Genomic DNA, 24159 nt, shown 5'->3' with positions numbered 1-24159 from the left:
CACGCGGGGCCAGGGGCGCCCCGGCCGGGGGCGGTGCCGGGGCTGGGGCGCGGCCGTGCGCTTTGTTCGCCGGCGCGGGGCCGCGCGCGCCCGCGGGGCCCGGCTGCGGGCGGGCGCGCGCGCCGCCGCGGTCCCCGGGACGAGGGTCGTTCCCGTGGCGGGCAGGGAGGGCCCCGCTTCAGCTCCGCCCGCGCGTACCGGCGGCACCGGCACCGGGGGGCGGCGCGGCCCGGCGCGCGGCGGGCTCGGCGCGACCGCGCAGCGGCGGGGAGCGGCCGCACACGCCCTCCCTCCGTCGCAGGGGCGAGCGCGCTCGTGGCGGCTCCTCCGAGTGCGCCCCCCGCCCCCCGAACCCCCCTCCTGCGGGGGCTGATGGTTCACAAACGTAGCTCGTCCCCGGCTGACGTTCCCGGAGACGGGAGCCTGCCGGCGGAGCGGAGCAGCCCGGCCCTGCTGGGCGCCAGCTCCCGCGCTCGGCGCTGACCACGCCGCCGGGGGGATGCTGCCCCTCCGTGCCGCGCTGCTGCCCAAGCGCTACCGCGGCGGCTCGGCTCCGCGCTCGCGGCCGGGCCGCGCGGCCGCCCGAGCGGCGGCGGCAGGAGGAGGAGAAGGGCGCGGCGGCGGCGGCAGCACCGGCGGCGACGGATCCCCCGCGCCTGTCCCGCGGGGCGGCGCCGGGTCGGTGCGGGTGCCGGTCCGGCGGCGCGGGCCGGGGTCGCCGCGGGCTGCCCGGAGGGGGGCGGAGCAGGAGCCGCCGCGCCCGTGCGGGCGCTGGCCGGTAGGGGCCGCTGCCGCTCCCCGCAGGGCGCGGGGGGGTGGGGCCGGCGGGCGCGGCGCGAGGCCCGGTCGCGCGGCAGCGGCGGCGTCGCTCCTGTTGGCCCAGCCGGCGGCGGCCATGGCGGCCGTGCTGTCCCCGCGCCTCTGCGACAGCGACCCGGCCACGCCCGGCGCGCAGTCCCTCAAGGTGAGAGCGGTTGGCGGCGGCCGCGAGCTGCGGCGCGACAGCCGCCTCGGCGGGAGGCCTCGCGCGGCCCCCGCGCCCTGACCCGCGCCCCTCACCCGACCCGGCCGCCCCGGGCTCACCTCCCGCCCGCTGCGGGAGCCGGGCGGCGGCGGGCGGCCTCCCGCGCCCTGCGCAGAACTTTGAGCGCTGGTCTGCGGCCGGCTGGTCCGGGCCGTCCTCCTTCCCAAAAGTCCCTCGGCGTCCTCCCGGGGGCGGCTGAGTCCTCACCGCAGCAGCGCCGCAGCAGGGAAAGTTTGGGTCTGGCCGCGGGCAGTTCCGCGTTGGCCCGGCCGGCTGCTCCCGCGCATCCCGGGCACCGCGGGCACTTGTGGCGCCAAAGACTCCTGGCGCAGATTGGCAGTCGCCCTGTGAAACGCGTCTGTGCTAGTTCAGGCTTCTCTATCGCTTAATAAAGCAGCGCTACGTCGATCTTACAGTGACAGGCGTACCAGAAGTTTGTAACGTCACCATGTTTTGAAAGGACTAACAAGCTTTTTACAGAAACATGCGTTTTCAAGGGGCTTTTTTGGACAGTGTTTGACTTTTCATGTAAAGAGAGCCACGGAGCTATCCCTTTTTTCTGTTTTTGAACAGTAAAGGTGGTTGAGCAGCATTGTGCCTTTAGATTGCAGATGTTTTCACTTCATATACTAAGTTGTCTCCAACAAACTGAACTTGTGTGATTGAATTTCGTGAAATTTTAAGCACTGAGGGAAGCAAATGTGGAAATGGAGAGCACTGATCTCTCTGTATTATGGAGACTCATACTTTGTAACAGTACTGAGTATGAAAATTACAAAGTGAAAGAAGAAACTAATATCAGACACTTCCACCAAACTGTCAGGTTGAGATCTTTTAATGATGTTTTGAAGTCCCTTGGAAGTTTTGATATACCAAAGGGTTGCTTTTGCCCTGTTCAGGTGTTTGTCTAGCAGTTAAAAATATTTGGAGTGCACTAGTATTCTTGTGGGAAGTAGGAATGAACTACTGACTAGACAGCTATGTCACAAAACACTCTAATGCAATATTGTTTTGACTGGGGGCTGCTGCTTCTTCTAAGTTCACACAGGGTATTTTCAGCAATACTACAAAGTGACATAACTGGTAGTGTGAGTGGAGATGCTGCATGCTGCTTTTTTTTAAGGATGGCTGCACTAACAAAACAGTGTCATTAAATTTTGCTTTTCAGTTTTTATTACTGTGTGAAAGATGTTCTTGCTCCTTAAAGAGGAAGAAAACTATTTGTAAAAAATTGCAGAAAAGCAAAAAAAAAAAAAGCCAAAAATACAGGAGACAATAGGTTTTTGTCTGTGGCCTGTCTTGATCATAACATTGTGAAATGTTGCTTACATTACTTAAAAGTAATGTATTCTTGTTTACTGGAATATTTTTAAATTGATACTTCAAGTCATATGTTAAGTAAAACATACTAGAATGAAAGACATTAGCAAAGGTAGACCTAATAATCACTGTTGTCATTTTAAAATAAGTAAGTATAGTTAGTCTTGATCCATTTATTTCTGACAGGTTAATTCCTCTTTCTTACTTTTCACAGAAGTTATGAAATTGATTCTCTCACTCTGCTCCACTTTAGAAGTTCAATTACTTAAAGAACTGTTTTGTTATTGACTCAACTACTGATCACGGTGGGCAATTCACAAAGATTTCTGCTTTCTGTATTTCAATTATTATCAGACACGGTTGGTCAATAAATGCTTTGAGATTGTTGATGATTGCAGGTAGAGGCTGTACAGCATTCTGCGACAACAAAGCAGTGAAAAACTCAGCATCAACTGAGTCACTGTCTTCTAGATTTTACAGAACTCTTTGTTTTGCTTTGGTCTTTTTTTTCTCCTCTTCGTTCTTTATTCCCTTTCATTATATTGATCACATGAAAACTGAATAGTGACACCTGTCTGAATGTTTCCTTGTAAGAGCCTTGTTCTCTTCTGTATCTGTTGTAATACCAAGTTGGGTTTTTTCTTCCATATATTTTTTCATCTCAAGACACAAATCTTTGCTACTTGTTTGTAATAATATTTTTTGTAAACTGTATACCATTCCTTTTATTTTAACTGTATACTTATAAACTCCTGTGTTGCTTTCAGTAATATTTTCCCTGATTTTGTAAGCATCAGCTCTGAGCAAGGAATTGGCGTTTTTGTTTTGCACTTTATTTTGGTGTAGAGTGCTAGTCTGATCAAGTGTAAGAAGATGTTTACATCAGGAATTATGAACTTGGTGGTCAGAGCTACAGCTCTATCTATTCAGAACTCTGCCTATGCCACAGGTGAGAAGCTGCCCAGTTCTACTGGGCTACCATATGTCATGCAGATAGTTTATAACAAAGAATAATTTATGTGGACTGAGTTGTTTCAGACTGTCATAAAATGGCTTAGCAGTTCAAGTATATTTAAATTCTAGATTGCCTGACAATGTTTATGTTGTTTTACATTATCTTTGGAGTAGTCTAATTTTTTTAATATTTATTGTCCTTTCAGGATGACACAGAAGAAAATTCCAATGATGGGAGCCAGCCATCCAAAAGACGGCGTATGGGCTCAGGGGACAGTTCTCGGAGCTGTGAAACTTCCAGTCAAGACCTTGGGTAATGCTGTTTTTCACAATTCCCACTTTTTATTGCAAGTCTGACTTTATTGTTCAGCATGCTTAATTATTAGCTCTTTATTCATTAATTGTGTATTCTTCATACCTCTTTACAAGTTGAGGTGATGTCCTATAAATAGCTAGATGTCTATTGCTCCCAGCATATTTTAAGGCATTTTATTTTAGAGTGCCAAAAAAGTGTTGCATCTGATTTACAATCAGAAGCACAGTTTACATGTTTTTATGACATTACATACTTGAATGAGTTTTGACTTTGTAGTAGTTGCTTTTCCTGGTGTCATCTCCTTTACGATGGCTGTCAGTTTCTTTGGATTCTGTCCCTTAGCATGTTGATAAATGATGCTTTAGAAAAAGATGTGTGAGGTTGGGTATAAAAAAGTGGCTTTTAAAATGTTAACAGGATGCAGTGTTTTGAAGTGCTTGTCCAACTTTGTAGTTACCGTTCATTGACATATAAATAGGAATTACTGAATGTCAAGAGATGTGAGTAGTATTATTAAGGATTGTTTTGATTTGTTGTAACATTGTTCTTATGTTTAGGTATAGTTACTTTCCTGCTGAAAATTTGATAGAATACAAATGGCCACCTGATGAAACTGGAGAATACTATATGCTTCAGGAGCAAGTCAGTGAATATTTAGGTGTGACTTCCTTTAAAAGAAAATACCCAGGTATTTATTTTTAAGGTTTTTCTTCTAAAAGCTTGTGTTCCTAAACAGTTTGGATGTAGTCTGTACTTCTTTGGTTATAGGATGAGCTAGCTGTTAAAAAAAAGAACCAGGAAAAGCAGAACTGGGTTATACTTGTACTTCATATTTTCATTACTGGAAATATAATGTATCCACTGGTTTTAAGAATAATATAAGACTTTGTGGTGTTGCCACTGAAAATTTGCAAACTTTGCAAAAAAGTCTGATTTGAGGGTTAGATCAGTAAATACTAAATACTGTTGGGGGTTAGATCATCAGTTGAAAACTGATGTCAATTTTATTTTTAGTGATTTGTTGATGGTTTCTTACTATATAACTGGGTCTTTGTATTCTGTTTCCTGAATTGTGGCAACATTCCTACACTTTGGAAAAATATTAAAGATATTTGTGGAGGTTCTAGTATTTAAGCCTCCATTATTCAGAATTGTCAAATCTGGCTCATTTGTTGGAGAAATTAATTTTAAAAGTCGTGGTAAAATTAAAAATATTGCACTTACAGTGCCTGGTAATATTTTCTTCATCTGAACTTATACATCAGGTTTCTTTAGTTTTTCTATAAATCATAACTTGACCTACTGTAGAGCAAGAAAATTTACCATGTCCCTACATTGTTTGTTAAATTTAAAATTAATTTATAAAGTTGTCATATTTCTTGGAATAGCAGTATAATATAGGCTCTAGCTGCCTGGAAACAAAACTGTTGAAATACTTCAACAGTGTTTATAGGGGAGTTTCAGTTACTGCACACATTTTTATTTTTGGTTTTTATTTGAGATTTAGAAAGGCGAGATTTATCTCACAAGGAGAAACTCTACCTTAGAGAACTAAATGTTATCACAGAGACTCAATGCACACTAGGTAAGAAAACAAACTGTTATATTTCTTAATCTACTATAAAAAGTATGGCACTCTGAAAATGGGGTTTCAGTTTGGTAGAGAAGAATTGCATCCCTTTCAACTGGAAACATAAATCCTGAAATTAAAACTGGTTTATTATTGGCTTCGTAAATTTGCCATGACGTATCAATATTCCAGATTTGTTATTAACATACATATTTTGGATCTATTCTAATTACTTAGGGGGGATTTTGCTATATTCTAAATTAACTTTTAGAATCTTTTTCTCTTAGAAAAGAGACCACCATAATTGTGTGGTCTCATATAAATACATTACATGTACGTATGTGCATAGTGGTATATACGTACAGGGTGTCTTCATATGCATTAACTTATTTTTCTGCATTGCATTGGAGGCCAGCAAACATCAGTGCATATTAAATAGTTCAGCTTCTATGTTAGAAATTAGAAGAGTGTATTTTAAGACACTTGAATATACTTGAAATGGATTGATGTAATTTCTTATATTATATTGAAAGGGCTTTATTTTTTACTGTTCTGATAGATGTAATTTGGACATGTTAGAGTTTAAATTATGCTTGCCATGTTTTTTTTTCTGTGTATCATGGGTCTATAAAAATGTAATGTTATTTTATGTGCTAACAATCTTTAGTAAAGCACCTTTATTTCTCACCTATGAGCTGTCTAATGAGAGAACTGTATCTAATTCTTGTATGTAGAGGTAAAATGTTACATTCTGCCTCATATATCCAACAGAGATGTCTGCTAACTATCCCAGTTTTTAAAATTATAGTTAAAGTCAGTAATGGGTAGTTATGTCAGGTAGTGACATAAATCATTCCATGCTACTGTCTGCTTCAGGGGAGGATATCTGCACTGTAGCTGCAAACTGAGGCATTCTGGCTTCTGAACTTGAAATGCTTTAATTGGGAGTCAGGAGTCTCTATGCAGTTTGCTGCTCTGAACTGCTCTTCTAATGATTCTTCCCTGATTTGTATAGAGACTTTATGTAAACCTCTTAATTTCAATAAAGGTTCTGCAGGGGAATGAAACTTGACCAGCAATGGAAACTGAAACTAACAGTACAGGAGGTCCCATCTAGAACAGAAGTTCTGCCTCACCATTGAGTTTAAGTAGGTGATTGAGTCAATGTGAAGGGGTCTGAAGCTGTAAGTAATGTCAGGAGCCTTTGGTACAAGCAAACTCCTAGTCAGCCTTGAAAGCTAAATGGCACGAGTTCACTGCTACTTGAGAAGGAAAAGCATTGTGCACAGCAGGTTGTTTTCTTTAGCTACTCAAAAACTTTGAGTTGGTCATTGTGAGATATAAATAACCTGCAGTTACTTTTTCTAGATAGCATCATTATTACTTTATTTATTTTAGGTCTAACAGCTTTGCGCAGTGATGAAGTAATTGATCTTATGATTAAAGAATACCCTGCCAAACATGCTGAGTATTCTGTTATCCTGCAAGAGAAAGAACGGCAGCGAATAACAGATCATTACAAAGAGTATTCTGTAAGTAATTACCATTTAAGTGAACATGCAGTAGGAGTGTGAGAACAGGTTTTTACTGAACTGATACTGAAATGTATGTGAATCAAAATAATTGTTTTTATTCCAGCAAATGCAGCAGCAGAACACACAGAAAGTAGAAGCCAGTAAAGTTCCAGAATATATTAAAAAAGCTGCCAAGAAAGCTGCAGAATTCAACAGCAATTTAAACCGAGAGCGGATGGAAGAAAGAAGAGCCTATTTTGATTTACAGACACATGTAGGCAGATTTAAATTTCTTACTAGTTGTGAGGAAGAAGCTTCTTGCTTGTTTTAGTGAAGTTGGTTTTGTTACCATTTTAACTATTTTCGGGGGGGGGGGTGATTAATGGGTAATACTGCTAAAAATAATAATCTCAAATATATTTTACCTGCAGACTTTTTAAACTTTAAAATACTTATCTCAGGAAGCTCTAAAAATCTCAGTTTAATTTTGTTATCATATCTTTATTTGGTAATAGTAGCATAAAACTAAGACTGTTGTTTATTCATATAAATGGCTAATTCTTCTTATGAATACCTCCAAAATTTTGCCTGACAATACCTGAAGTAAAAAAGAAAACTATTTTACATCTAAAAGTGTGCTGCCTGTCAATATTATGCCCTTGTTTTTTGTTAGGTGTTTTATTATATTTTTATTGCATATGTTACATGCCTCTGTGCTTGATTAAAAAAATATTATCTGGCATTTTGAAGCAGTGCTGTTCTGCTTCTATACAGGCTGTAAAGCAAAAATTTTCTTTGCAAATTGTTACATGGCAAACAATTATGGAAAGTTCTCATTTTCCTGGTATTGACCATGTTAGAGACAAGATGGTGGATAATTCTATTTCCTTCTAAGAGAAGGAAGGCTTATGTAAGCTTCTTCTTTGCATTGTATTCTGTATTTATATTATTAATGGATTTTTTTTTAATAGTACAGTCTGATTTCAGAATTAGATGGACATGTTCTTACTACTCTAAAGTCAGTCACAAAGGTTAATGTTTACTGTGTCAATTGCCAGATTCTAATTTCAATATTATTTTTCATAGTGTACTATTTAAAGGGGATTTACCTAATCTTTGTTCAGTCCTCTAGATACTTAGGGATTGGATTTAATCCATGATACTGTTTTTGGATCTCTTAGAATTTTAGTGCATTCTCGTGGGAGAACTCAGGTAGCTGTTCAAATTCTGTAAAACTGGCAAGTTAAAAAAATACTTGGAGGAGTATTTGGTGAGGAAGGCTCAACTGTTTGTATGTGAAACAAAAATGTAATTGTTTTATATTAAACAATGCAGATTATCCAGGTGCCTCAAGGAAAATACAAAGTCTTGCCTACAGAGAGAACAAAGGTTAGTCCTTATCCAGTGGCTCTCATACCCGGCCAGTTCCAGGAGTACTACAAAAGGTATTTTAAAAGCATTCCAACTGCCAATTCTGTTGCACTGATCTCTTTTGTCTACATCTAGCAGGTGGAAAGCATTTCATTGTCTTTGCTTTAAGGTTTCAAATTAATTTTAATTTAAGACACTCAGTAGTCTTCAGAGATGCGCAGTGTGACAGCTTGTGTCAAGAAAACAGTACTGACTGCAAGAGCACTGTTTCTGCTGATGTATTGCACTGCCTGAGATTTGGCCTGCTCAGATATTTACCATAGTAAAAAGGGACATTGATTTCACTCCTGCCACCCTCCTGTTTACTTACCATCTGCCTCTGCACATATGCTAAAATTAATGCTTTTGTATCAAACTGTTGTTATCCTTGCTTGTGATCATGTGTCTTCTGTATGACAGTCTTGCTGTTCTACTTTGAATTTTTAGAAACTCTTTTTAAAAGTTTGCTCTTGTGGTGTAACTTTGGTGTTAGATTTGTGAGAGAGAAAGGCATTGCAATATGGACTTTTGTATTTAATGAAACATGTATTACTTGACTGTTGACATAAATTTAAAGATTTTACTAGCAGTGTGCTACCGTTTAAAAAGCCATACAGATTTGAAGATTTCCTGAAGTCTTACTATTGTACAATAGAGATGATATTCATGCTACATGTGCTTAGTTTTTTGTAGGGAAACTTTGTCTGTATGTGCCTTGCTCCTTCCAGTGTGTGTTTATACAGCTCACCCCAAATTTGCATGTTACAGGATGTTCCTGAAGCACTTCAATTTTATTAAATCAGTTGAATTAAAATTACTTCATATTATGTTTATTTTGCACTTATAAGCTGCTAGTGAAACTGCTTTTCCATCTCAGTGAAGGACATGGCCTTTGATAATATGCAGCAAAATGGTATCCTGTTCCTTACAGTGGTTGTCCTCAGCAATAAGAGGACTTCCACTTTTTTCTTAGTCTTTAAGGGTGAAAAGAGAAAGGGTACATTATGGGTACCTGGCTATAAGCAGTGAGATTACATCTTTACATTCATACAAAATTACATTTTCTTGTTTTCTTGCATTTTTTCATTTTCAATAATCAGCTGTACAGCTGTATTGTTTACTTTGCTTTGGACATGTCTGTGTGCCCTGGGTTAGAATTGTACACATATTATGGGTCACTGTACATTCATAAGCAAAGTGTATGGTCTTTTGGGCATAGTAACATGGATTGGTTAAAACTTTGCAAATACACCTGTGTTCCATGAATATCTGCTCTACCAAGAAGACAGGTGCTATGCATGGCATTACATTTGGGAGGAGAAATTAGTAGGTTTCCTTTGTTTTCAGAACTGCATGTTTTTATGTGCCTGAAAAAAGGAGACTGTTTCTCTAAAGTCCCTTTGTACTGTGTGACTTAATACGTACACATAAAGTACACATGAATGAATGGGTTTTATTTATTTAACTTCAGATACTCTCCAGATGAGCTGCGTTACTTGCCATTAAACACAGCTCTTTATGAACCCCCTTTGGATCCGGAGCTGCTTACACTGGACAGTGATGGAGATTCAGATGATGCAGAGGAAGGGCGAGGTGATGAAAAAAGGAAAACCAAAGGCAATTCGGTGAGACAAACTGAAAGTATTCTTGAACAAAAAAATCCTTTTTCTTGACTTTTGTTAGTTTAATGAGTTTCTTAGAATTATTTAACATTTGCAAAATGAAGGGAAGAGTTTTTTTAGTACTTTTGTTTATTTCATAACATTGCTCTCCATTACTTTCTGGTTTTGGTCTGTTTTCAGAGTAAATTGAACAAATATTTGACATTTCAGGCCTTTTCTTCCACTTTTTAAAATTTTATTGTGTTTGTTTTGTTTTGTTATGTTTAAAGAAATTTTGAAGAAACTTCCCAATGCAACTCTTCATTATAGCCTTTTTCCCAAGGGGAAATTGCTGGCATTTCTGAGGAATATGAATATCGTAGTTCAGGTCACAGTATATTTTGCTGTTTGAAGTCCCACAGAATCTGTCACCAAAGTAAAGGTGTTGATAACCTCATAACTTTTTTTTTTTTTTTTGTGATGTGGAAGCAGCAAGTATTCAGTATAGAAACAGTAGCTTCATTCCAATTTAAACAGAAAGTAAAAAGCACTGTGTATTTTTACTTTACAATACATCTTTTAAAATATATTTATTTTCTCTCCACTTATGCAAATGTAAAATTAACTGCTAGCTGAAACTTAAAGGGAAACTTTCACTTATGTCCCTTGATAGTACTTTAAATGCTCAAGAGCCAGCTGAGATTTAAATTAGCTGAGTACAACTGAACCAATGGTCTATTGGTGCAGTTTGTATGTTGGTGACAATCTCTTTCCAGAAGTTTAACCCTAATTTTAACAACAGTGGAGTGTCACAGTGCATTTAGCAATTTCTAGTGTGATTGATGTTTGACAGTGGGAATGTACAGTTCTAAATTTTGTCATGTAAATATTTATCTTTGAATTTTGTAAGATACTTATAATTGAAGGAAAAATGAGGTCAACTTGTAGATTAACAAAAGGAGAGAGAGGTGTTTAATACACTGTTTCTGCTTGCATTTTTTTTTTTTTTTTGAGAAGAAGAAATCATATGAACATAGCATGCTAAATCTCAACTCAAATTTTTGGTTTAATCACACTTCAGCATTTTTACAGTTGGTCAGTTGGTCTTTAACCATTTTTTTCCCAGTTTCTTTTTCCACTGATTTCTGTTCTCATTGATGGTAAAGTAAAGTAACTGGATCAAGCAGACTATCCTTTTGATTTTTCACAGAGGCTCAGAAATCTTATTTTGTGACAGAATGCAGAAGGAAAAATGTTCCTAAGTTTGCATAGTGTAGAGAAGCACGGAAGATTTATAATCAGATTCCTGTGAAGCAGTTTTGGCTATGGGAGCAGGGGTTCTTAGCAAGTTAGTCATTGAGGGGGGCATATAGTTCAGAAAAAACACAGAGATGGAACACTGTCTGATTTGGACTACCTACCATTTGTCAGATCTCCCTGGTGAGTCCCTCAATATGTTTTATAACTTCTGCTTTTTCACACCTCCCCCTGCTCCATTGTTGGACTTGGGAGCAGTTTTATTTTCTGTAGTGTTTCAGTGGGTCTGAGCTAAATAACCTTCCCCTAAAATATTGGTGAAACATACCATTTCTTGTTGCCACATAGTTCAGTCTGTTTTTGTGTTACACTCTGCCATTTGCTTTGTGTCTCCTTTGTCTGTTTTTATTTTGGGTCCTGAGGCACAGGCTGATTACTATTGTGTTTTTACAGAGTGTGTTTTAATGTAGGGCACCATTGTTGTTTGGTCTCTTGGGTTTTATTGTAATAAATGTGAGTAATCACACTGCTTCCTTCTGGAGCTTTTTGGAAGCCTTTATTAACACTCTTCTGAGAAAATTCTTGTGCTGCTGCTCTTAATTATGCCTACATTGATCTCTCACCATCTTTGAACCTCTTCCCCTCTTTCTTGCCTCCTTATTCCTCCAAAAAGAAAAAAAAGAAAGAAAGCTTTTACTGCAAAATAAATTCTGTTGTTTGGTTCTGTATTAAATATGGAAGTGTGTTCTGCCGTTGATGGCATTCTTCTGCTGCAGTCCGAATTAAGTACTTAGATTGCTCCTGGCAAAAACAGTAGATGAGGGTGGCAGAAAAAAAACCTTCACTTGTTTAATTAATGGCAGTCCTTGTATCCTTTAAATGCACGACAAGGACACTTAACTTTTTTTGCTGGCCCTTTAAGTTGTAAACAGCGTATTGCATTTAGTTGATTTCTTGCTGACTTCTAGTGTAAACCCTTCAGAGAATTACACTGTTGTGCTCCCTGCTCTGGTACCAAGACCAACTGCAAAAAAATGGCTGCTGATGCCAGTCTCTTAAACCAGAAAAAACCAGATGATTAATGTTGTGAGCAAAGGTGTTCTAGATTGTGATAAACCCCATGCTTTTGCAGAAGGAATGACATATCCTTCTCTTACTTTAGTTGACTCTGAGGGGCATAGGAAAGACTTGTCTGTCTATCCAAAAAAAAAAAAAATATAGCTATGGTATTTTTATTATAGGACAATTCGTCTGGCAATGTATCTGAAGGTGATTGCGCCACAGACAACCAGGAGGATTCTTTTCAGGGAAGACAAAAAACAAGAGACAAAAGTGCTACTCCAAGAAAAGATGGTTCCAAACGTTCTGTATTACCCAAATCAGTTCCTGGGTACAAGGTAGAAGAAAAAAGCCCCTGACTGAATTTTACTCACCAGCTTCTTTCTGAAGTATTTGGTTTTTTCGATAATGTGGAACTTCTGCTTGCTGTACTTCACTAGCTGTTCTCCTATTGTGTGCTCCATCTGTTTGCTTCCTTATTTCCTTTTTGCTTATATTTCGTGTGGGGCTTTTCTTTACCCTAGCTGTACAGTGGCCTCCTATTGGGTTAACTTCTTAGATTCATAGGCAGTAACACTAGAAAAATCCACTGTGGATTTATCATTGGAACTCAGCATCTTTCTGTCTGCTTTAACATTGCAGTCAGAAATATGTCCCAGTTTGAAGCTAGCATTCACTTCTGTTACTCGTTTTTTTTATTTTATATGGCAGCATACCAAGAGCTCAGTCCTATAAAGTGCAGCTGTATGGCTGAGCATATTGTTACAACGTTAATTTTAAATATAGCCTTTTATCCTGCAATGTTATGATATATAGGATGGAAGACAAAAAGCTTACTACACCTGTATAGGCAACACTATGTAACCCCTGTAGTAGTATTTGGAAAATAGCTTTTTATGTTGTTCATACTGTGTAGTAATGTTTGTGGGCAATATGCTTTTATCTAAACTAGAAACTTGGTGAGGATGTGAAGACATTTCAGCTATAACGCAGTGACTGCCGAACTTAAGACCCCAGTCTTCAGTATTTCTATATAATAATTTCAATAATTATGATAAAAATACTTTTCAGAGGAAGTGGGACTTGACATGCATTGTTTATATGCTACTGTTTTGCATACTAAGAGAGGATCTGAATAAACTGTAACACATTTAAAGCAGGCAATTGTCTAGTCCTGTTCCACTGAGAGGAATGAGAATTTTCCATTGACTTAGATGGGAGCAGGAATAGATCCATAAAGAGGGAAAACACTAAGTTAAGGTAGGGTTGAGTGTTTGCCAGTCAGGAATGCTTATTGACAGTTATGGGACAGGGAACATTTTTGTCAGTGACAAGTTTGTACATACAGAGAATCTGTCTCAGCTAAAGTGAGCTGTTGATGGCTTGCATGTTATGTTTATAAATATTTACTATCTGTGTTTACCAAGTTAATAGTAAATAAAATATAACTTACAATAAGAAGCTAATTTCTAGCAACAATTGGACAGCTTTGGTAAATTTCCTCTACATACAGTATCTGTACAAGTTCATAACAGACAGCAAGCTCCAGTTGCATTTTCTGTTTTCAGGAACTTATTAAGAAATGTGTGAACTGTGTAGATTTAGAATGTGGTTACCACATATATATATATATTTTTTTATATGTAATTTTGCAAGAAGTTGTAGACATAGAATGCATTTCAGTATTCCCATGAACATGAAATACAAAGATGAAGGCTGAAATTTTGCTTTAGCTTTGTTTAACTTGACGTTAGAAATTGTGTGCCACTAGTTTACAGAAGCTTCACTTAGCTGTGAGATGCCCAAGTGTTTTTTTAGTTGAATCTATCTAATGGCCTTATGAATGCACAGAGAGAGAACTGGTGAAGCAGAACTTTGGTTTGACCTTAAAATTGTAGAAGAGTGGTAGTAGTATACAGCACTGCATTTTGAAATTGGATTCTCACAGCAATTACTTATTGGGTCAAAATCACCGATTCTATCAGTAACAAGGTCTTACTATAATTTACAGTGCCACATCTTTACAATATCAGCATACATTGCCTGCATCAACCATCCAGCTGTTGTTAAGTCGGGGTGGTGATGATGTGTTAGGAGGGTGAGAGGATTGGCTTTCTTGTTTGTGGGAACGTTTGAAATACTGCAATAAGACAAATTACGTGAGCTGTTTTAACTAGCAAGACAGAATGATTCTTGTTTGTGAGTCTATGAAAACACCAGATAACAATATACTTACCATATGTGCCTGCATGTTACGGCACTTTGAGCCGAAGGCTTAACTGATTCAAAACATTTTCTCTGTGAAATCTTTATAATACTTTTGTTCTATATTTTCTCCAATATTGGACTATTTTTGTAGGACACTAATCTTCTGGTTACATGTAGTTAAACTTGAGGGATAATTGCTATGGCATCAGCATATATATGTATAGCCATGTTATGAGTATTATAGGATTCCATACATTTCCACTGAGTTATTTTCAAGTAAAAAATACTGTATTTTATATGGAGTCTTTTTTATTGTCAGTTCTTTAACAAAGAACGATTACCGTATGTTTTACATTTTGTCATGTTACAAGTAATGAGTCTGTTGCTGCAGGTATGCCTGCTACAATTGCACACACAGGGTACTGTTAAAAGTACAGGAGATTTTTTTGCACATAAAACTGACATGTGTTGAGTATCTTTATTTTGCAACACTTCTGTTTTGGGTCACTGTATATGAAAATGTAATGCTTTGCATTCAGAATAGGATGTTATAAAAATGGTGTAGTTGGAAAGCTTACTTTGAGAGTTGCAGCACAGCAGCATGGAAGTGAAAACCTACACAGCACAGTCATCATTTTGACCCTGCATTCATTTTCTCTCATACCTTATCCCAATGAGATGGGGATATAGAACGCAAAATTTTACTCCTAATGAGGTGGGGTATTGTGACTTCCCATTTGGAATTGACAGATTTTTTAATAGCATTTCTAAAAGCTATTTATGGTGGTAGAATGGAACTGGATTAAATGTGAATAGTCTGGATTTTTAAAATTTTTTTTTGTTTCTGTAAAAATACTTCCATACTGTTGGAACTTAATTCTTAAAAGGCTGTGATTCTCACCCTCCCATAATATGCACAGTTTCTAATGAATACAGGTTAGTGAACTAAGAATAGATTGAAGCATTGTTAATAAATGCATCTGTAGCAATGCCTACCTGGAGAGTTATGTGTATCAGAATGTGAACTGCACACACCTGTAACACTTAGATGTGTCCAAAAAGCAGCTTACTTTGGCTGGAGTACTGGGGAGTGTGCTGTTGTATATTAAAATACAAATATGTAACAAGCCAGAAGTCCAATTAGAAAAGTTTGCTTGCTATTCTAGAAAGGCTTGGTTTCTTAGATTATAATACAATTTAAAAATAAAAAAATTGCCTAAACAATGGAAGGGTAAATGCTGCCACACTGACAAGGTTTAAGCATGTGCCACTTTTGTTGGGAGGAGCAGGGTATAAAGGTATACATGTAGGACACGTAGTATAGTTAACAGTAAAAGAGGTTATGTGTGGTTTTGCTTCCATTATATTTATTATTTTGTAGAGATGTTTGTGTGTTAGACTTCTTTTACTGTTTTATTATATTTATGTATAAACCAGGTTGACTTCGCTTTTTTAAAATAAATAAGCAAAAAAATGTCTATGAATGCCTCTGTCATCTTTTAAAGGAAGTTACCTACAAATATATGGTGTGGTGTTTTGCCTTCTTGAATAAAACTCCATAGACTGAACAATTTTGAAGCAGGCTGTAGCAATGCTTTGACATAAAAAGTACATTGAAAACTTCAGAAAACTTAAAACAATGCATCCTGATACTTTAAAAACTAGTCAGGATACTAATTACCTTGCTAGGTGCTATCAAAAACTGGCTGGGGAAATGAACACACTTAAAGATAAGTTGTATTGCAAAAGATCTTTGTAATTGTATTTATTTTTATTTGTGTTTTCACTTTTTAAATTTGTTTTAGAATTAAACCTCATTCTTCTCTCTGTGAGTGGTTGGTAGTTGACTTACTGGTATTCTTACTGAAAAGCTGTTTAGAGACTTCAGCTCACTCTGCTAGCTGCGTCTTTGCAGCAACATTGTTTTTTGAAACTGGCACTAGTCAGTTTAACATCAGTGAGTACTACATTTCTTGACTGCATTTCTCATTAATTTCATTATGTAGCAGTAAAAGCTCAACAATGTAACTACTTCCATGTTTCTGAAAGTAGGAATGTTTTACTTCTTCCTCAGGCTTCATCAGGATGAAGCTGTTATTGTGGAGTTGACATACAGAATACCTAGGCAGATGTTCCACATTGTAACAGCCTGCTATTTCTCTTACCCTTTAAATGGATCTCATGGACCTGGACACACTCTAGTTGCTCACTTAAAAAAATAAAAATGTAAATCTCCAGTTTATTGCTTTTATAATTAATTTTCTGTATGTAGGGACAAATGTAATGCAAAAAAAAATTCCTTTATAAACAGGAAATCCACACAGAAGTTCATAAATATTATTGGAAGAAACTTCCTGAAGTTTTTCACCCTATGTCACATTTAGTTTACCATGAGGAGAATGTTAGCTGATGAATAAATAGGAAGAGGCAAGTACGTGCTTTTGCTCCAATTGGATTTACATATAACTTACTATGTATGACAAATGCAAAATTTTATGTAGTTAAATCTGTGATTTTTTTACAGTGCTGCTGCTTGTCAGTGATTGTCACGTGTTTCAGGGTTCACACATCCTGACAGATAGTTCATTGATTTTAATAGTTAAGGATATAGATGACATTTCCTGTTGAATCTGTAAATTCTTCTGGAATGAATTTATAGCCCTCTTCTACCCTTCCAGCCAAAGGTCATTCCAAATGCTATATGTGGAATTTGTCTGAAGGGTAAGGAGTCCAACAAGAAAGGAAAACCTGAAGCTCTTATACATTGCTCCCAGTGTGACAACAGTGGTGAGTATCTGCATCCACTAAGTGGATTCCTAAGGATCCAGATCTGTTTGTGGACATATTTAGTGTACTCCATGTGTAGCAAGAATTCAGTTGCCTTTATTGTCCTTTGTTACAACCCCATCTCTCTTTTGTGTTCTGTGCTCACGCTCTGGGATCTCACCAGAAGGTGAGCTACGCTTCATGTTTGGTAAAAGCACACAGTCTAACTAATTTTAAATTTCATTTCAGGCATTAAAGTAATAATACTGGTTTTAATCTAGGCCACCCTTCTTGCCTTGACATGACCCCGGAGCTTGTTGCTATGATTAAGACTTACCCATGGCAATGTATGGAGTGTAAAACGTGCATTATATGTGGGCAGCCTCACCATGAAGAAGAAATGATGTTCTGTGATGTATGTGACCGTGGTTATCACACTTTTTGTGTGGGGCTCGATGCTATCCCTTCAGGTAATAAAGTAAGAGTTACTTGTTCCCACTTCCTTTGAGTCCTGGGTTCACTCTCAGAATTAATATGTGAACTAATGAATGAATACATACTCTTTTGAAAGAATAGTTTAAAACAAGTGTGAAGGGTAAGAGTAAGAAACACTATGGGAAAGCATTCACACTATAGGACCTGATTTTTTTACTCAGCTTTATTTCTATATATTTGGTTGTGCACAGTTAAACCCTGCAATTCCTCTGTAGGAAATATAATTGGCTTTTACAGCATAATCCAGTCAGGCTCACTCAGAACTATGTTTCTTCCATATCCACTGAATACTGACAATAATTACCCCTTTTCATTGAAGAAAACTGTAAAAGAAACTGTATTGCTGCATATTGCTAGAGTGTAGCTTTCCCATTAATTGTGCTGGTTTAGCTTTTAAATGAAATAGTTGTCTCAATTTAATATTTGTAAATATCTCTTTAAACCCTTTCATTCCCTTTTTTATTCTTAAACATCAAAACTGCAACAGAAGTACCTCCATACGTAGGCAGGCAAGCCAGTAGCTTTAAATTGCTAGTCACTCATGTCATCAACTCAGGGCAGTAGAAAGAAAATAACAGGTGGTACTGTTGCTTTGCATGTATTTCTAAGTCCATGGTAAGTTCATGAATAGGTATTCAGTGGCAGTATTCCCTGGACAGTACTTAAGTGCCCTGGGGCACTCTACTGCCCCATTTTGGGAAGCACTGGAGCTAGTGTCACTTTTGCACAGGTTCTGTGACTGATTTCACTTTAAGGCTGACCTAAGAAAACACTCAAAATAGATTATACATCTACAAAACTACAAAATTACCAAAACAGCCTTTGATTCCAGCTGTTGTAATAAAAAGTTAAATGCTTCCCCAACTGCCATTCATTTCTGCTCTGTGTAACTTCATGACCTTGAACTGTAGTTTTTCATCTGAAAATATGACTGGCAAACTTGAGTATTGTTTGTAAAGCTCTTACCTAATAACCACCTCCTTGTAGTGCTGGCATTCTTGAGGTCCATGAAGATTGGTGTAGCTAGTGGTTACGCATAATGAGTGTGAATTGTGTATGCTGCTTTATAGAAAAGATGCTCAATTTTAAAAGCATTGGTTGTTCGCATTAAAGGAAATACTGCAAATAGATAAGCACCTACCAGACAGGTGAAGGGCTGCCTAAATAGATAAGAGAGTAACCAACTCAGTTTCCCAATAATTGATAACTTTCTTTTCTTAGGTCGCTGGATTTGTGATTGTTGTCAGAAAGACCCTCCTGTACCCAGAAGAGGAGGAAGAAGGGGGAAAAACAGCAAGGAGGGCTAAGAAAGTCCTAAAAACTTGCTGTCCAAAACTTAACTGCACAAATTAAAGTGATACTCTGGTGCTATTTAATCAACCACTCTATAAGAGGAGCAATACCACTTTTTTTTTTCTTTTTGCTGAATAAACTTTGTCTATATAGTGATTTCTTTGTGATACAAGTTACTAATGTCCTGTCAGGTGTTGAGAGAGGCAAGCCAAATTCCCACTTGAAAAAGAGAAGTCTTTCAGTAATCAAATTTAAATTATACATGCATTTGTATAAAATTATAGCCACATACTTCTTTATCTCAGTGTACATATCAGTAAGCTCTGTGAAAAGAAAATTACAGAGCAATGTACTGTACTTTATTTGCATAGCAGCTGGTTATTCTGAAATACTCAACCAAAGCAAAAAGTATTCCTGGTAAAAGTAACTTCTAAGGAAGAGTGGGCATGAGATGACCTAACAGTACACTGAAAATCCCTTTCAGCAGAAATTTTCTGTGCAAGCTAATGAGTTATTCATAAATATGTGCTTGAAGAACAAAATCAATCACAAAAAGCTATCAAGAGAAGTGTAAGAAAGCACCTCTCAAGTTTGAGATACCTATATGCTGTGTTGGTTTTTATGAGATGAAAATGTCATACTGACAAGTAACAACAGCTGAAGGCTCCCTCTCCCTGCAGTAATAGCAATGAAGCAACATGCACTTGATTCAGGTCATGGATTAGTAGTGGTGATGAGTGACTGGACCAGCCTCTGTTTGACAGATGGCTGATGTGATGTAGTGCACACACAGTCAAAATACACACCATCACCCTTAGGTGATTGATTTCTCCTTCCTTCACCCTACGCTACTCAACTTCATGAATACACAAACCACGTTGCTGATCAGTTTACTGGATAGGCTTGCTCAGAAAAGAAGCAGGTTTTATTTTTAAATATGCTCTAAATTGAGAGGGGGACTGAAGTGCAGTAGTTTATTCATTTTTCTTTATAAAAACAATAGAAAATACTGAATTGGAATTGATTTTCCTAAGCACCTATTTTAAGTGAATTTAACAAGATCCCAACTATACATTCATTTTTAAGCCCTGATCTCTGAAAAGCACTGCAAATACTGTGCTGGCTGCTCATTTTACATATTGGGGAGGATTTACAATATAAAATTAAATATGGCTTTTTCTCCCCACTTCCTTTCTGGTTTAGAAAATGTAACCTGAATATCTCTTCAGGAAACATAGTATTAATTATTAGAGCAAGTCATTCATACCAATTTCACAGGATGAAGTGTGACTTAAGTCCAGTGTGTATCAATTTAAAAAAGGATTTCAAGTATTAATTTCAAGATTCCAATAAGTATAGTCCAGAAAACAGACTCCTCATCCTGAGATTCATCTTCTGTAGACTGTGAGTATTTCTGGTTTGCCTCCATCTCCTCAGGGTTATAAGAAGCCTCACCAAATGGGTACTGTACAACTGTTCGATCATAGTACACCTTCATTTCAAACTCGCTTTCCAGGTGAGAGGGGTGGCCATAAATCCCTATTCCCACAGGGCGGCGGAAGTGTGCAGGCACGTGGACGATGTCCTGGCCACAAGTCACAGACTGTAGCTCGTACTCATCAAAGCTGGGGTGAAGTGTCACATCAGACACGTACAAGTCTGCATCACCTTTTAAACTCCGCATCTGAAGAACGATCTTTCCTTCATGATTTAGTCTCAAATAGCTGTAGTTTCCTGCTCCAATCTGACCTTGGACAACATGAAGAAGAATCCATTCCTCCGGTATGTCCTCCTCCTCAAAGGCATTTACCACAAATAGTACTTGAGCTGTCACAAATACTGTCAGGATTCTTCTCCAGTGTGTTGCCATGGTCTTCAGTTGTATTTGGATTCTTCCTGTATCCGTGTGCTACCTTATGAATATAAAACAAAATTAAAATTTTAGTATCTTGGAAGTAATCTATTTTTTTTAATTTGATAATTCTTATAAATCTTCTCTAGTCCATACAAATTTAACTTTGTGTTCATTAATATGTATTTTTTAATTGTCACAGAAACCAGTGCTAAGATTCAGAACTTTGTCAGAGTAAAACTTCCAAAAGTTAAACAGAAATTGAGGTAGTGTATTCTTTCAACAGAACTGACATAGAGACTTTAGTTTCTACCTGCATGCATGCATGCATGCAAAACTTGACAGATACCCAGAAGGGATGAAACCCAATAACGATTCTGGCTTCACTTAAAAAAACTCCAAAAAATAGTAAGGAAAGGAAGACTTTTGCATGCTTGAAGATGCTTAATTTTATATGAGGTGCGTAGAGTGTCCTATTTGTTCTCCCATCCTCATCCTCTCAAAAAGACAGTGAAGATGCAAATCTGGATGTGTACTTGAAGCAGTAGGCATTCCAGCTTGCATTGGGAAGGAGTTAGAAAAAAACCCAAATTATCTAATGAGGTAATACGTTAATTTATGATCCTGATGTATGGCTTGTTTCTAGGACCAAATTTGGCACATTTGCCCTGAAAAAAATGCATTTACTTTCCAGAAGATTTTGTTACAGTACAAACACAGCTCTTTACAGCACTTGCATACAAAAGATAAGGCTAAACGTACTGAGACAAGGGGAAGATGGAAAGGACTGCTGCAAGATCAAGGCTCTTACAGCCTATTCCCTTTTTGCTGCACACTCCCAGTCGGGCAACCTGAGCATGCCTGCCACACTCCAGCCTTCTGAACAGCCGCACAGTGCAAAGCAGCAACTTCCAAACATTGCTGAAGGCTTCCAAAGTATACAGCTGACCGAGTTTGACATGCAAATCACAGGAGCCACAAGCCTGAACACCTTCATGTTTAAGAGGAAGATTCTCAAACCCTCATTCCTTCCATAAAGACACTGCAATTATCTGAAACCAGAAAGCTGCCTGTAACTCGTTTTGTACCCTGCTAGCATCAAAACGAACTGCATTACCTCCACTGAGATGGCAGTTAAATGTTAGAAGTTCTACAATTGAACAGATCCAGGGAATTAAAAATGAGAAAAAAAATGCCCAACTGTTTCTGTAGTTCGACGTTTTCTGCCCCAGAGCCTTCTCTAATGCAAGGTCACAATTCTGCAATGACAGCATAAAAGAACGAGGTGCAGCATTCGCTGAACCTGCCAGACTGACAGAACTCCCTCAACAGCCACAGGAAAAAACAGTCTTTTGTCTCGACCGTAGGAGGGAGCTGACTCTGTCGCTTGTACATCGAAGTAGTGATGAAAAAGCCGAGCAGAGCCACAGGAGGAGCTCCATATCTGACCGTCAAATAATTAAAGTTACCTAGGGAAGAACGAAAGCGTCGTGGCGCTGGCACAGCGCTCAGGAGGAGAAGCGATTCCAAGAGACCTTGGACAGAGCCACGAACGAGCAGCTCTGCCCGCCACGGCTCGCCCCCGCCTCCCCGCAGGCGGGACCCCCGCCGGGGCGGCGGCGGCGGCCCCGGGGCAAGCGGGCGACTCCGCGCCGCTCCCGCCGGGCGGCCGGGCCGGGCCCAGCGTCGCCCCGCCGGCCGGGGGCTGGGGCACGGCTCACCTCCGACCTGCCGCGGGGCTCCGGCTCCGGCAAGGCCGCAGCCACGGAGAGGAAGAGCAGCGGGGACTCCGCGGACGTGCGGCAGCGCAGCGCAGCCGGGGCGCCGCGGCAAAGCCCCTCCCCGGGGCGGGACCGGGGCAGCGCGGCGGCCGAGGGAGCCGGCGCCGAGCAGCCGGCCCGCGGGGCGGAACGCCACTCCCCCGGGAACCGCTCGGTGCGCCCGGCCCGGCCCGGCCCGGCCCGCGGCGGCGCGGGGGAGTCGCGGGGCGCGGGCGGAGCCGCCACGGCGCCCCCGAACGCCGCCGCTACCGCCGGGTGCTCCCGCCCCGCCCCGGGCACGGCCGCGCCCCCGGTATCGCGAGAGCGCGGCGGGCGAGCGGAGGGGCGGGCGAGCGGAGGGGCGGGCGAGCGGAGGGGCGGGCGAGCGGAGGGGCGGGCGAGCGGAGGGGCGGGCGAGCGGAGGGGCGGGCCTGGCCGGGCACGGAGGGAAGCCGAGCGCGGAACGGGGAGGGCTCCCTGCACCGTGAGGAGCGCTTCTCACCGCGAAAGCCTGAAATTAGAGAAGCCGCCCTTCAGCTGCACTGAGGATGGATGTGAGATGTTTGCTGGAGGACAGGCGTCCCTCCGTGGGTTAGTGACAGTTTGTTTGACTGTTGCCATAAAGCTGACGTAAGGTCAGAGAACAGAAAAGCAGTACAACAGAGAGTAAATAAACCCAACACTGTTTTTGAATACTCACTGATTTCAGCAGTTAACTTGGCTGAGCTGCTTAAAATCATAAGCAAAAGTGAAAGTTTGAAAGTGAAAAAAAAATCTGCATGGAGTGCCTTGTGTACTAAGAGTTTCAAGAGAGCCTGTCCAAGGGCCCTGTGCTGAGTTAATGTTCTATCTTCAAAGCCCTCTATTTTCATAAATCCATGTAACTTGTTCTCTTCATTCCTAGCTTAAACAAGCTGGCTGCATAAGACTGCTGAATGCAGATTGTGATAAATTTTAGCTTTTTTGAAATCAGTTTTGTTCATATAAAGATTTTTATTCTGCTTAAAACATTAAAATATAGTTGCTAGAGCTAATTTTTAAAGTTCTTCTTATGATTGTGTATTGAGACCACTACAAATATACTGTTGGACACAAAAGTATGATATAAGGAACTGTTATTTCCAGCAGTCTTTCATTTTCCACGTAGATATCAATTTCAACTGGAGTTGCTGGAATGAGTCCAGAGAAGGGCAATGGGGCTGGTGAAGGGTCTGGAGCACATGTCCTGTAGGGAGCAGCTGAGGGAACTGGAGTTATTTGTCCTGGAGAAGAGGAGGCTCAGGGGAGACCTTATCAATCTCCACAACCATGTGGAAGGAGGCTGTAGCCAGGTTGGGGTTGATCTTTTCTCCGAGGCAACAAATGGCTGGACAAGAGGAAATGGCCTCAAGATTTGCTATGGGAGGTATAGGCTGGACACTAGGAAAAATTCTTCACAGAAAGGGTGATCAGACACTGGAATGGGCTGCCCAGGGAGTTGCTGGAGTCTCTTGGGGAAAAAAAAAATGTATTTACTGTATAATGAAAGGGTGGATATGGCATTTAGTGCCATGGTCTAGTTGATACAGTGGTGTTCAATCATAGGTTGGACTCAGTAATTTCTGAAGTCTTTTCCAACCTAACTGGTTCTGTGATTCTGTGATTTGAGATAGGTGGGTACCCAAGGTGTGGGAATACGTGGAGCCAAGGTCTTTTAGCATTGCATTGCATAGAAACAGGACATTGTCAGAGGTGTTTAATGGGGGTGTGGTGAGCTATAA

The 24159-nt window shown here is 40.3% G+C and overlaps 2 protein-coding genes across 4 annotated transcripts; one reads left to right on the top strand and one right to left on the bottom strand.

Annotated features, from left to right (window-relative positions):
* The first annotated feature begins 372 nt into the window (after positions 1–372).
* PHF10 (PHD finger protein 10) lies at positions 373–18943 on the top strand. The gene is given in 13 exon segments (XM_021527177.3): positions 373–446; positions 448–964; positions 3505–3611; positions 4172–4302; positions 5116–5199; positions 6583–6716; positions 6823–6972; positions 8034–8143; positions 9580–9733; positions 12208–12363; positions 16912–17020; positions 17281–17469; positions 18716–18943. Coding segments are annotated over 13 exon segments (2001 nt in total). The 3' UTR covers positions 18802–18943.
* A 751-nt stretch (positions 18944–19694) lies between these two features.
* C3H6orf120 (chromosome 3 C6orf120 homolog) lies at positions 19695–22479 on the bottom strand. Of its 3 annotated transcripts, none has more exons than XM_021527173.3 (2): positions 22361–22479; positions 19695–20700 (listed from the first exon to the last, which is right to left on the bottom strand). In XM_021527173.3, exon 2 carries the CDS (start codon positions 20655–20657, stop codon positions 20100–20102), a length of 558 nt encoding a protein of 185 aa, XP_021382848.1. In that variant the 5' UTR covers positions 20658–20700; positions 22361–22479; the 3' UTR covers positions 19695–20099. The 3 variants fall into 3 exon arrangements, with proteins under 3 accessions (XP_021382848.1, XP_021382849.1, XP_077638227.1); XM_021527174.3 differs by lacking the exon at positions 22361–22479 and adding an exon at positions 22109–22273; XM_077782101.1 differs by lacking the exon at positions 22361–22479 and adding an exon at positions 21757–22071.
* Between the last annotated feature and the right edge of the window lie 1680 nt (positions 22480–24159).

Source organism: Lonchura striata, chromosome 3 (genome assembly GCF_046129695.1).
Source record: "Lonchura striata isolate bLonStr1 chromosome 3, bLonStr1.mat, whole genome shotgun sequence".
Taxonomy (NCBI): Eukaryota; Metazoa; Chordata; class Aves; order Passeriformes; family Estrildidae; genus Lonchura; species Lonchura striata.
This window is presented reverse-complemented; position numbering and strand designations above follow the sequence as displayed.